The sequence below is a fragment of the Furipterus horrens genome, unplaced genomic scaffold (assembly GCF_987537825.1).
Source record: "Furipterus horrens unplaced genomic scaffold, mFurHor1.1.pri manual_scaffold_11, whole genome shotgun sequence".
Taxonomy (NCBI): Eukaryota; Metazoa; Chordata; class Mammalia; order Chiroptera; family Furipteridae; genus Furipterus; species Furipterus horrens.
The window spans coordinates 20,206,764-20,220,928 of NW_028327181.1; the positions used below are offsets into that span (position 1 = coordinate 20,206,764).

The window sequence follows — 14,165 nt, forward strand, 5'->3', positions numbered from 1 at the left end:
TCTATCCTTATGACCGACGATACCACATTACCTTGAGGACAGTCCATTTATAGGTAATCTTGAGATCAGGTAGTATGAATCTTCTAACTTTGTTCTTTCCCCAAGTTGGTTTGAAGATTCTAGGTTGTTTGCATTTCCATAAGGATTTTCAAATTGCATAATGATTGCTAAAAAAAAATTAGTGGTGATATTTTCATTGAGGTTAATGTTATAAATGTCCTCTAAGGAATGTTTTGTTTTCACTGTGCCTCACAGATTTTGAAATATTGAGTTTTCGTTTTCATTCGTCTTTGTATCGTGACTGATAAGGGGAACAGAATGAAAGAGGGGGACAAGGACAGAAATGTAATATAAAAGGAAAAAGAAAAAGATGTCAAAAGAGCAAGGAAGGTGCTTTAAAACATACTTTGAGAAAGACGATAAGATGGTGAAAGGTATTCTTACAGTTATAAGAGGCATCTTACACTACAGAGAAGACATAAAATTTTTTTGCCTAAAAGCATATTAAACTCACTCTTCTTATAAAAAAATACTATTTCAGTCTCTCAATTGTGCCCCAACTTCTTGGAGGAGTCGCCCATACTCACTCCTCCCTCCTGCCACAGTCCATCCTTCCCTCAGCTCGCTGTCATGTGGCTTCTGTGGCCGTCACCCGCCCTTTACTGTTCTAAGTCTCTAGGGTCTATGACTCAGCCACCCTGTCCCCCTCTGCTCTCACTGGACGACCCCTTGGGCCGCATGACGTAGGCTCTCAGAATATTGCTTTTGCTTCCCAGTCGGCCCCTGATATTCGAAAGAAAATATAGAAATTGGAGGGGTTTGAGGGAAAGCCCCTGACCGAGTTAGTAGAAATCACCCAGCACGTCTTTAACAACCGTGAGGATCCTAGGGAATTGAATAAAAGGATGGCCCGAGTCCTCCTAACCATGGCCGGAGAGCCTACGTAGAAAAGCGGCAGACCCAAGAAGGGCCCCCGTGCCAAAGGTCAAGGCAGACCCCCCCTTGGGATGGAACCAGTGTGCTTTCTGTAAAGAGGAAGGCCATTAGAAGAACGAGTGCACTAAACAGAAGACTTTGGCCCCCTGCACATCAGTCCTGGTTCAAGGGACTCAGGACTGACGGAGCCAGGGCTCCGCACTTATTGGCCCCCAGGAGCCCAGGGTACAAACGCAAGTAGGGGGCCAATATATAGACTTTCTTGTGGACACCGGTGCAACTTTCTCAGTACTTCAAGAAGCACACGGTCCTGCATCCCAGGAAAAGACGCCCATACAGGGGGGCCACAGGCGAGACCAAATTATATCCATGGACCCAGGCTAGAATAACGGACCTTGGTGGCCACACAGTCACCCATTCCTTCCTTGTTATGCCTGACTGCCCGTTTCCCCTCCTGGGTCGAGACCTTCTCCACAAACTGAGGGCCACAATTTCATTCCATCAGGAGGAGCCGGAAGTGACCCTGGGGCTTGCCTCTACCTCAGTTATGGTCACTTACCCACTTGGGGAAGAATACCTCCTCTTAGTAGACCAGGCACACTCAGCCTTCGGACCTCCTGGCTCAGTGGCAACAAGACATACCAACAGTTTGGGCTGATAACAACCCCCCCAGCCTGGCGGCTTATGTCCTGGGAGTTGTAACTCTTTTAGGGAATGCAGTGCCGTGCAGGCAGAGGCAATATCCTATCCCAATTAAGGCCCGGCAGGGAGTTGCGGTTCATATTCGGCGCCTGTGGGAAGCCGGTATCCTAAAGGCCTGCAAGTCGGTATGGGACACCACGCTCCTCCCAGTTCAGAAGCCAGGCACTGAGGACTACCGACTGGTACAAGATCTAAGGGAAGTTAATAAATGGGTTGAAACTGTCCATCCTATGGTACCCAACCTTTCTACTCTTTTCATCCTTTTGCCTCCCCCATTGGGCGGTATATTCGGTTTTAGACTTAAAGGATGCCTTTTTCTCCATTCCCCTGGCTCCAAGTCAGTCAGCCCCTCTTTGCATTTGATTGGAATCAGGTCAATTAACATGGACTCATTTGCTCTCCAACCCTCTTTGATGAAGCGCTCAGCAGGGATCTTGCCCCCTTCCGAGAGGACAATTCACACATTGCAGTCCTTCAATATGTAGATGACATCTTATTGGTGGCCAAGGACCTAGCTACTTGCTGGGAAGCAACAGAAGCATTACTAAAATTACTAGCCCATCTAGGGTACAGGGTGTTGGCCAAAAAGGCCCAGTTATGCCAGAAGGAAGTCACTTACCTAGGGTATACATTAAAGGAAGCAGAGAAGGAAAACTCTGACTCCAAAAAAACCTCCGCTGCCTTGCGGCATACCTCTTCAGGGGAAAGGCTAAGGGAGTAAACCCTGACAGAAAATCCGGAGCTGGAGTCCCTAAGGCGGTTTGACGTTGTAGTCAACACCGGCAACTCCTGCGGCGCACCTGAAGCCAAGCTGTATTGACTCCGTCTTTCCCTTGGACCCTTCAGCTGCGAAGAGAGGGGGGGGTCTGCTGCATGGGCAACAGCAGACCCTCCATATCACCCTGCCCAGGCTCTGTAGCTTCAGCGTCATCGCAAGATGTCGATTCAACACGGGAGGAGACAGATACCGTGTCACTCCCGAGTCGGACTGCACAGCCATTCTCGGCGGTGCAGATAGACTCTTAAGAAGCTACACCATCGTCTCTCGAGACGGACGGCTGCCGCCGCCGCCGCCGCCGCCGACATTAAAGGAAGGTAGCCGGATCCTGTCCCCTAGAAGAATCAGGGCCACTTTACAGATCCCGGCCCCCACTACCAAGCTCAGAGTTCGTGAGTTTCTCAGGGTGGTCGGCTATTGCCGCCTATGGATTTTAGGATTGGCAGAACTAGCCAAGTCTCTTTATGCCTGCACAGGGGGAACGTAGGAGGCCTTCGTATGCACTGAAGCAGAGGAAGGGGCATTTCAGGCGCTAAAGGAAGCGATTGTCACCGCGCTTGCCCTGGCTTTCACGCCTCTGTGCTGGTGGCGGCTGGGAAGGAGAGGCTCCTTGGCAGAACGGTTTCTCCTCCCCTCTGCAGATGACAGCAGCCTCCGGCTCCCCTTCATGGGCTGCCTGAAGGACTGTGCGAACGTGGACCGCATACGATGGAGCACCTACCTGGTGAACTTCAGGTGCTGCAGGCGCCATGACTTGTGTAACGAACCTCCGGAAATTGCTGTTTCTACTTTACCCCCAAGCGCTTTGTTACACTCTCACAGGACCATTGCCTAAATAAACACATTTCAAATCGCGAACCTGTCCTCACCGGCCTTTGTCATCTCCTGTCTTTCCGATGGTCGCCACCTTCATGGGTGCGAAGTGGTGTGTTGTGGTTTGGGTGTGATGTTGAGCCGTCTGTGACTCTTTGGAGAAATATCTGTTCAAGTCCTTCTCTGCATTTTTTAATCAGCTGGTTATTGTTGCTGTGGTTGGAGTTCTTTATAAGCCCTGAATATCTCCCCTTATCAGATATATGATCTCTCGTTCTGTGAGCAGCCTTTTCACTTTGCTCATTCTATCATTTGATAAACAGAAGTTTATATTTGGTGATGTAACCCAATGTATCTATACTTTTTATATTATAGCCAAGAAATCATTGCCAAATCCAATGTCGTGAAGTTTTTCCCTTGTTTCTTTTAAGGGTTTGTTATTTTTGAGTCTTACGTTTAAGTCATCTTTATTGGGTTAATTTTTTTTTTTTATTTCTTTGTTTTTTTTTTAAATTAAATGTATTGGGGTAACATTGGTTAATAACGTTATAATGTTCAGGTGTGCAAGATTATAATTCAACATTCCTGTAGTCTATTGTGTGCCCCCACCTGAGGTCCAGTTTCCTTTCGTTACCACATGTTTGAGCACCTCTCTCCGCTTACCCACCCCCACCCTCTGTCCCCGCTTGTAACCACTGTTCTGTCTGTATCTCTGAGTTTGTTTTTTGTCTGTTTGTTTTGTTAGCTTGTTTGTTACATTTTGATTGATAGCCCACCTGTGAGTAAAATCGTAAGGTTTTTGTTCTTCTCTATTTCACTTAGCCTAAATACTGTCAAGATCCATCCATGTGTCACAAATGGCAATATTTCCCCTGTTTATGGCTAATATTCCATTGTATACATGTAGCACCCCTTCTTCATCCACTCTGTCAGTGGACACTTGATTTGTTTCCATGGCTTGGCTATTGTAAATAATGTTAAATGTAAATAGGAATACACATATTCTAAAGAATAATTGCTTTCATATTTTTTTGGTAGATACGGGATTATTGGCCTGGAAGAGTATTCTGGACCTGAGTCTAGAACAAGTGCCCTTGCTCGGGGTCTGGCCTCCTTTATGGTTTCCTCTACTTCTCAGTTGTGTATATATATAAATATGTTTTCATAAAATGTGAAGAACAGAGATGTACTTCAGCTGCACCGGGAAAATCTGGGGGTGACGGGGTATTGTAACAGAGGGCAATACGGGAATCAGAACCTCCTAGAAAACTAAGGTAGGAAACATCACAGGACAGGCTCAGGAAGACTGGACCTGGAGGCCAGTGTGGGTGTGAAAAATGTGGGGGCTTTGCCACAGTGGTTTGTGAATCTTCACTTCAAGCTTAGCCATAAATGTGTGTCAGTCGGCCTCTGTCTGTCTGTATCGCTCACTATCTGTCTGCTACTCTTCCTGCTACCAGCTGCCGCCTTCACCATCTACATTGTGTCTGTTTTCTCATTTGAAGCTTCCTTAGTGTTTGATTTTGACTTGCTTGAGACACTAACCATACGTCACCGTAATTCTTCCATGAATGATTTCATTATTGGAAGACACTGCCAGTAGGTACCTTCATTTTACCCATATAAACCAATTAACCAACCGTGAATGCAAGAATCTACTGTATTTTCTACCTCAAGGTGCTAAAGTAGTTAAAGTATTTTCAGGATGCTAAAGTATAGTATAATATTCATTCTAACATTATAAAATTTGGGGGGAAATACCAGCATACGTATTATGCAAATGTTTTAAAATTAATCTGTATATTAAAAGTATTTTATTCTATTTGTGCAAATATAACAGGGTGGAAATTAACAAGCAAACATATAAGCCTGGTTGTCAGGATGAATACTACTAAACCTGGGATAATATTACACAGCTAAAAAAATGAATATAACAGTGTATATAGATTCCAACCCATAGAAAGCTTAACATGGTAAAAAAAATAAAAATTAAAATTAAACCTAAAGTAAGTGAATAATAATTAAAGAGTTAATTTTCATCATTTCATGGCCTAATAATTTTGTTAGAAAAACAGCAGGGAAGATCGGAAACCAATGTCTCCCTGACACAATCTGTCACGGGGCAGTGTAGTAGCTCAAAAACACCCAACTTCCTCTCAATGAATGCATTCAATACAAGGTAATATTGAACTATTTTTGAGGACAGGGGAGTGGAGACCTACCACAAGCCAGGAAACAAAGTAATTGGCCAACACTCAGCCAAGTGCCCATCTTGATGTACTTGGCTTTGGCCAGGAGAGCAAGAAAAGATTATCAGAAATATGGCTATGGAGGTATGTGGTCTAGAAACTCTCTCTTGTGCCTTCTTTTCATTTCTACAGTCTCCAGCTCTTGGAGATTTGCTGGCAACCCACAAGTCCTACCAGACGTACCAACTTCTGGGAATAGGTAGTGTTCTCTAGGTTATTGTGGGGAGGAAAGAAGAGAGAGTTAGCTGGAAAAGGTTGAAGGGAGCATCCAGGGAGGGTCAGGATTCTTGGGAGACAATCTACTGTCCCCCCAAGTCTAAGTCAAGCAAAATTCCCCAAGCTTTAACACACCGTGACAGGAGCTTATCAATTATTTTCTGAAGACCCCAGATCATTTTAACTCACATATTAACCTCTGTTAGTTAGGAAGTCAAAACCTTCCTCCTTCCTACTGCAGTTAGTGAGGAGAAGGCTCCTATTACAAGGAACAACATGTGTATCCTAGATTACCTGACTTCTGCCTTTGTTTGCATAGAGGCTATTTAAGATCTCAAGCACCTTATCATTTAGATAACCTACTTAAATGAAGGTAAAGCTGGAACTTCCTGGGAGGTTTTCAATGCCTCGGATAAAGGAAAGACACAGAAGCCATGTGCAGTTTCACAAAGTTTATGCATCTATGTTACCAGACTGAAGGGGTTCTTGTGCCTGCGCACATCAGAGCCCAATCTAGACATGAACTGGGGCTGTCAGGGCTAATCCAAAGAGTCCCAACCCAGAGAATGAGGGGAAAGTGTGGTCATAGAATTCTCAGTACTAGCTTGGGATTATTTAGACCCAAGTCTTTGCCTTCCCATGTAGGAGACAATAAGTAAAAAAAATTAAAACCCAACCCTACCTCATGGCATCCCCAGCAGAGGGCAACCAACACCCTGCCAGATGTGAGCAACAGAGATTTGCAAAAATCAGTCTAATGCTCCATAATTCACGAGACTCGGTTACCCTCAACCTCTGGCCACTCTTTCACTCCCAGCTGGCTTCCTCGCTCTCCACCATTGTTAACAGAGGAGAGCAAAATACAGGTTTGGGGGAAGAAGTAAGGGCGTGCTGAGCTGAAGCATGAGTGACCCAAAATCCAGGGGAGATGCTGAACTAGCTTCCCTCAGGGAGGTTGCAAAAGTTAGTATGTTTGCAACAGATGAGCTCTGTCCTCTTGTCAAAACCCAGGAAATTGACGTCCTCACACTAGGTCATGCAGGACAGTTTTGAATAAAAGTGTAGACTCCGCCCTGAGGAGGTAAAAGAGAGGGAATACACCTGCAATGAGTCTGTTTCCTACGACCACATGCCTGGGAACCCCCTCTTTTCAGAGCCCCCCTCAGTTTTCTCTGGGCCCTGAATGAGCCCCAAAGCTGAGTCTGCTCATTCCTGACCCAGAGGATGGACTTCGTTCCCTAGCCAGGGAGGCACATCAGCCTCCTCTTCGCTCAATGATGTCTTAAGGAAAAGTGCGTTCTTGCCACCCATCCCCTCTGGAGGGCCACCGCACCCCACTCACACACTCTGAGGGCAGCTTTGTCCCTACGGGGAGGAGGGGCGTATGCTTCAGTCACTCTGTGCCCGACCCTACCTTTACTTGGAAGGACGTAAATGTTCTCAACAGCACAGGATTGCTGGTACTGCAGGCCGCAGGACTCCATTTTGTCGTAGCAGAACCCCAGGTGGTATTTCTTACATTCATAACAGAGGATTGCAGGCTCTGCCAGACACGGAAAAGAGGCGCTTAGCGGGTGTGCTCGGGGAAACCCTCTCCGGGCTGTGGGCTTCTCTAGCAGAGCTTCCTCTTGCCTAGTGGCTCCGAATCTTTCTCCTTTATAATCTTGTGAAAGACAACAGGCCCAGACATAAATCAAATGTTGTATATGATTTCCAAAGGGCGGAGTTCCTGTCAAATTTATCTATGGACCCCAAGTAGTTAGCCCCTTGTTTAGCCAAGATCTAGATGATTTTTGGTCAGTAATGAGGAAAAGAGAGTAGCAGAGGGATTTTAGCTTCCTTACTACAAGAAATGGACTCCGTTGGTCAGGGAGAAAACTCCTAGGATTCTATAGGAAGAATGTCTGCTAGCCCTCGCTGAAGATGGAGGGGAAGTTTACCAAGGACTTGAGGCCAGGCGTCGTCGTACCTGTCACATGTTCCAAAAATGCCCCTGTGAAAAGAAGAAGAATCAGTTTTGTCATAACCTCACCTGTAGCTGCCAAAGCCCCAAAGCCAATTTTGGAAATTTCTCCTCCTCTAGCATGTGCCCCTCTCTTAACCAACAGCCAGCTCGTCCTCGGTCTCCGGGACTTACCATTATTTGTCCAGACCAGAGAGGCTATGCCCAGCAAAAACAGAACGAGCATCCTGGGACCTGGGTCGTGCACAGATCCTGACGAAGGTGCCGGTCCATCTCCTCCAGGGACCTGTCCTTGGGCCATTTGTCTAAACTACAGAAGCATAAAATTTCACGGATAGACAGTTCCTCCATGTTCCCAGAACCAAACCACCCACTGGAGTCTCAACCTCTAAGGCATCTAAATTTAAAATACTCTCTTAAAAAAAAAAGATTTTATTTATCTTTTTAGAGAGAGAGGAAAAGAGGGAGAAAGAGAGGGAGAGAAACATCAATGTGTGGTTGCCTCTTGCATGCCCCCAACTGGAGGCCCGACCTGCAACCCAGGCACGTGCCCTGACAGGGAATTGAACCAGCGAGTCTTTGGTTCACAGGCCGGCACTCAGTCCACTGAGCCACACCAGCCAGGGCTATATGCTCTTCAATGATGAGCCAATATACACATAGATTCACTGTTGTAGAGCTAAGCCTTGAGCTGTGCAGGTAAAGTCAACATTCTCTTTCACATTTTAACCTTTCAGATAGATCAAGACGGGATTTGGACACCTAAGTTCCTTTTAGCTCTTTTCACTGACCTAGGCACTGTTCAATAATCTCAGGTTTCTCTTTGTCTCACATAGACTGAGGCACCAGAAAACAAGCTGGGGACTGCAGGTGGGATCTGACAGAGAGGAAAGCGCAGGCAGGCCCCTTCTGTGCTGTAGGGAAAGGAAGTTTCAGGAAAAAGGTGAGCAGAGGTGAAATGGGTCTGGTTTGCCTCCCGGTGACTGATTTTGTAATGAAAATAATTACGAAACGCATACAAAATGCCAGTATCACAGGAAGAGAAGACAAGCAAACCAGGACACAAATCGGTGGTCTCACAGATGTCACAGCCCAGTTTTAGAGACCACAGCTGTCCAGGAGGGCCGAGAGGAGGGACATTGCAATTTAACTGCCTAACCAGGGAAGGCTTCCCTGCCAGGGGGTGGCTGGGGAGTACTTTTGTTTCTTATTCTCACCCGAGGACTTTTTTTTTTTCATTGCTTTTAGAGAGAGGGGGAGGAAGAGATAGAGCTAAAAGGAGAGAGGGAGACGTGGATTGGTGGGACTTGTTCTTTCCTTTCCTGCTCTTCCCACCAGCAGTCAGAGGTGAGAGGAACTAGATGTGGGCTCCAGGTGACTTGCTGGGCCCCCACCAGCAGGTACCTCCCCATCAGATTTTTTAAAGGATCCTTATGTCTCACTCCTGGCTCTATACACACGTTGAGAAATCATCGCTGTCCCGTGGGGACCCAGGAACTAAGCAGCCTGATCCTGACTCTGTTCCAAAGTCTGACTCTAGAGTCCCTGTCTTTAAACAGACAAAGAAAACCTGTGACCAATGAAATACCCTGACAATTTTGTAAAGCCGAGCATCCTTGATGCGGGCGTTTGCCTTCCTGATAAGCCTTTGGAAAGCCCTGAAGAGTTCCATCCAGTTTGTAGCATCCTCACCGGAAACATGGCAGAGGACAAAAATGATTTCACAACCTCGCTCCCCCGTCTAGAATCAGTTCATTTCAGAACCAATTCCCTCGTGTCTAAGGCTTCTGGCTCTCTTCCTAGGCAGGCAGGGTGGTCAATTTTGTGGCATTTGAGCTAAGACTTTATTTCATGCAATCCATGTCTGATGTCTCAAAATGTCAAGACTTGAAATGTTTTATGGAACACATTGTTCCTACAACTGAAGAGCATGTCATTGAATCCGCATGGAACAGTCTTAGCATCTCTAACCCAAGTCCTATCAGCTCACTGACAGGTATAGGAGATTTAGACTCCCAGGACTGGTCATAATTTTCCAGTGCCTTACCCAGGGGGAACCTTAACTGAGTTCACTTTTGCAGAGATAGAGTACCTACATCATGGACAAAACCGGCCAGATCCACAATATAAATGTGCTAAAGGTCAAGCTGTGTGATCATTCTAGGGGGATACCCCAGCCCTACACATTTACCAGACCCGGGCCATGGAGGATAGATTGCTGGTAAAGTGAAAGAGTTCTGGGCCGAGAATCAGAAGTTCTGGGTTGCAGACCCAGTTTGGCCGTAGATAATACATCTTTTCTTCTCTTGAACTTTCCTGTTTCTCACCCATAAGGTAAGGAGCTAGGGGAGCTGGTCTGAGTGATTCGTGGCTGTGCTCTCTAACAGAGAACTGTGTCTGGCACAGGAAGTGCTCAGGGAATATTTCTTGAGTGGATGAATAAATCTCCAAGAGGCAGGGAATCAAGGTGGTTCACGTATGGCCTCTCGAATCAGAGAGTCTTGCTCTGAGTCCTGGCCCTGTCAGCCACTAGGTATGTGATCTTGAATAAGACACTAAATCCAGTTTCCTCCTGGGAACAAGAATTAGAATATCGTAACTATAGGACTAATAATAATTACAAGGGTGAAAAGCAAAGTTTGCTTAATGTAAACCCCTGCATTTATTAATTACCATAATTCTCTGCTCTGGGGTGGAGAGAAATGCACTTGAGCTCCCAGGGGAAATCTCGTGGGATGGTTTGTTCCCTTATGCATGAATAACCCTGGCCTGGGACGGAGAAGGCTTCCTCCCAGTAGGTAGCCTCAAGGCCCGGCTGGCAGCCCCTGGCTTCTTTCCTCCCTGGATTCTCTCCTCCCTGGACAGGGGACTGCTGTGTCAGGATGGACAAACACTTCCTGTTGGTCTTCTCCCTCTTCTGCTGCACGGAGGGTGAGTCACAGAGCTGAGGCGCGGGCCCCAGAGATGGGATTTAGGGAGCCCCAGGAAACCCCACCTGTGTAACTTACACCATGCGGGGCTGAGCCTTGACTACGTCTGTAAGGGAGCGGAAGCTACCCTTCAAAATGCTCCCTTGGCCTTCCTGGCCAATGTTCTGACCTTCTCAACGTTCTGCCATCCCCAGCAGGGGCGCAAGCCTCTCCAGCTGCCCCTTCACACAGCTTCCGCATTCTCTCCCTGCCGTTCCCCAGAACCCCAAATCCTAACAAGGTCTTCCTTGGGACATGCTTTCCAGTTATAAGTCAGTATGCATATCTTGGGGGAGCTGGTCACTCTTTAATTAATAATTTAGCGGGACAATGGCCTTTGCTAACCTTGTCAGGGACTTTATATTAAAATTAAAACAAGTGGTTGTGGGAGAGGAAATACTGGATGCTCTGGAATCAATCAGGTAAACTTTTTAAAAAAACATGGTTCAGTTACTGTCTTAAATTCTCCACTTTTGGTTGCTCATCTGAGAACTGGGGAAATACCTACTTACAAGGCTTGTGTGAGAATCCAGTCAGCTACAAACTGAGAGAACACGGCCCAGATGAGTTGCTCAATGAATGCTACTGTCTTTTCTCATGTAGGTGCACTAAGAGAGAGGTGCTTTAAAAAATTAATCCTGTCTCTTGGGGAGCGTCCCCCACAGTACCACACAAAGTGTCACAGACCACGTTATAATTCAGGAGGCCTTCACAAAGACTCAGTCTGAATCTCAAACATGACAGCACATCGCCTGAGCACACCTAAGCAGCAGAGGTCAGAAACCCCATTCGAGCAGCACCAGCTTGGGCGAGCTGTTCTAAAGCGGCTCCCCCTCGTCATCACGCTCCTGTCCGTCCACAGTGCTGCCTCATAGGCTGGGTCCGCATCCATGCAACCATGTTCACACTGGGAAACCTACGCCACGAAGGCTAGGTCTTCGCTCAGTGACCCAGGTTAGATGGCTTCAGTTGGGAACAGAACCCTTCCATCGTCCTAACAGCCTTTCCCTGGGATGTGGAGCTGGTGAGCACTCAGGCTGTTTCCTGCCTGACACGCTGTTACCGCTCTTCCTCCACTGCCCGCCAGCCCGTGCACCCCCCGCCCCCCGCAGATACTCTGTGTATCCGGCTCCCTAGGCCCAGGCCTCACACCAGCTCTGTGCTCTCCAGCAGTGACAGCGCTCAGGTGCATAACCTGTCACCTGCACCTGCCAACAGATCGCTGTAGAAGAGGCTTCGGTGTCTGTGTTGCTCAGGAGCAAGAGAAATGCATGACCTTAAAGATCTATGACTTCGGTAAGGTGGAGGGCCGGGGTCAGGGCTGCCGTGAGAGCCTGAGTACATTTTTCGGAGAGTGCTTCAGGCATTTTATACCTCAGACTAAGGCCTGTCCAGGAGAGGAGCTGAGGTGCAGAACGCACCCAGCGCGGGTCCCAGTGCCTGCAGACAGAAGGGGTTCGGGAAAATGAGACAGGACGAAAGAAGGTGGGGACTCTATACTCCCAAGGAAACTGACCGAACCGACCCCAGCTCTGAAGACAGGCCAGCACCCGGTGCTAATCTAGCAGGAAAAGGAATGAAGCCGCTCTGCACGGAGCTGAGGGTGGCGGGGACCGCGGGCAAACGGCCCCTGCAAGGGCCCCTGGTTTCTACACCACCTGCCGGGGGCCTCTTGGGAAAGTGTAAGCTGGGAAGCCGTCCCGAAACCTACCCTGATGCCTAGTTACATCTCCCCCCGCTGGGCTGGTGCCAGGCGTGAGTGGCCCCGAGAGAACTTAGATCACTGGCTCATTTTCTATGGTTGCTTCTCTTACAGACATGACTCTCCAGTTATCATATTTGGTGTGCCAGAGATTCTGCAGCGACCTGACGTTATATGGTGACTGGATTTATGTTCACGAATGCTGCGAGTACGATTATTGTAACTTCCAGGGGTGAGACGTTTGCCGTCCTGAGGTCTCCCCATAGAACGTGACCGCGGCCTCTCATCCTTCACCTTCTGCCTGCCCCTGTCTCCTGCTGGGTCCCTCCTGGAAGCAACCTAGCTATCTTGTTCATTCCTTCCCGGCACCCCCAGCTTGGTTCCTGTCTCAGTCAGAGGATAACGATTCTCAACGGCAGGTTCCCCCATTACAGGAATTGGCCTGCCCACACCCCAAGCAGTCTGCAGGGAGAGGCCCAGTACAGCAACATTTCAAACAAGACCATTCTAATGTCCAAGGGACTTATTTAATATAAAGAGGATCAGAATTATGAACATTAGAACAACAACAAACTCACAACTATCAACAACAGAACCTAAAAAAATAAAAACAAAATCCAACTTAGCAAACCAGAATAGAAATAGACTCATAGGTATGGGGATCATTTGGAGGGTTATCAGCTGGGAGGCAGAAGGGGGAGAAATGGGGAAATGGTGCGGGGATTAAGAAGCATAATTAGTAGGTACAAAATAGACGGGGAAGTTAAGAATAATATAGGAAAAGGCGAAGCCAAAGAACTTATATGCACGACCCATGGACATGAACTAAGGGGGGTGAGATTGCTGGCGGGGAGGGGGATACTGGGAGGAGAGGAGCAAAGGGAAAAGAAATTGGGACTACTGTAACAGCATGATCAATAAAATATACTTAAAAAACTAAAAAAAAAAAAATAATAAAACAAGACCATTCTAGAACCTTGTGATTCGCTTAGCTCATTGAGATAAACTAGAACTCCCTCAGCTGAAAATTCACAAATATTTTTTTGTATGTAAGATATTTATTATTACTCCAGTGAAGCAGAAATAGCAACAAATTGGATGATGGACCCTCAAGATTTTCCTTTATGGATACAGAATTATTTTCCCCAGTAGATAGTGTCCACTCCAGACTCAGCTGTGGTTTTCTTGGCCTTTACAAAGTATATCCATACACAGTGTTAGCCGGAAACAGCAAATTAGGGATTTCCTGCGTCTGTAACATTCATTGCTTACACACGGCCCTGCTGGGCCTGCCAAGATGTATGCTCCAGATACATCTCTACTCTCTTTTTCCCTCTTCCTCTCCTAATCTTTCCCTATTCCACTTCTTTTTTTTTTGGCCACCCACCCCGACGGTCACCTCCCTAGCACCCACAGCATTGCTGTACACATTCTCCCTCACCCAAGGATATGTTTATTGCTTTTAACCCACAACCTAGGTATGTGCCCCGACTGGGGATCGAACCTGCGACCTTTTGAAGCACAGGACAATGCTCCAACTAACTGAGCCACCTGGCCAGGGCTAGGTGCTTTTCTTGACACCCTCTTCTAACGAATCATTTCTGCTTGTCTAATTAGCCCCAGCAGGTTATAAATCACGGCCACAACAGGGACCATGTCTTACTCATCTCTGCTGTTGAACTGGACAACCAGTAAAACTGATGGGGTTTTTCTTTTGCCTCTGTTTAGCTTGCAGCACTGACGAGGCCTGCATGCTTTTTCTGGCTGCATTCCTACTTTGTTGGGCATACCGGGAGTAACCTCTACAAAGAATGTTCACTCCAGGTGTCGCTATAAC

General features: G+C 47.2%; 1 protein-coding gene across 1 annotated transcript; it reads right to left on the bottom strand.

The window, feature by feature from the left end:
* Positions 1–6,133: 6,133 nt before the first annotated feature.
* PATE2 (prostate and testis expressed 2) lies at positions 6,134–8,008 on the bottom strand. The gene is given in 3 exon segments (XM_090257466.1): positions 6,134–6,767; positions 7,109–7,357; positions 7,915–8,008. Coding segments are annotated over 3 exon segments (480 nt in total). The 3' UTR covers positions 6,134–6,630.
* Between the last annotated feature and the right edge of the window lie 6,157 nt (positions 8,009–14,165).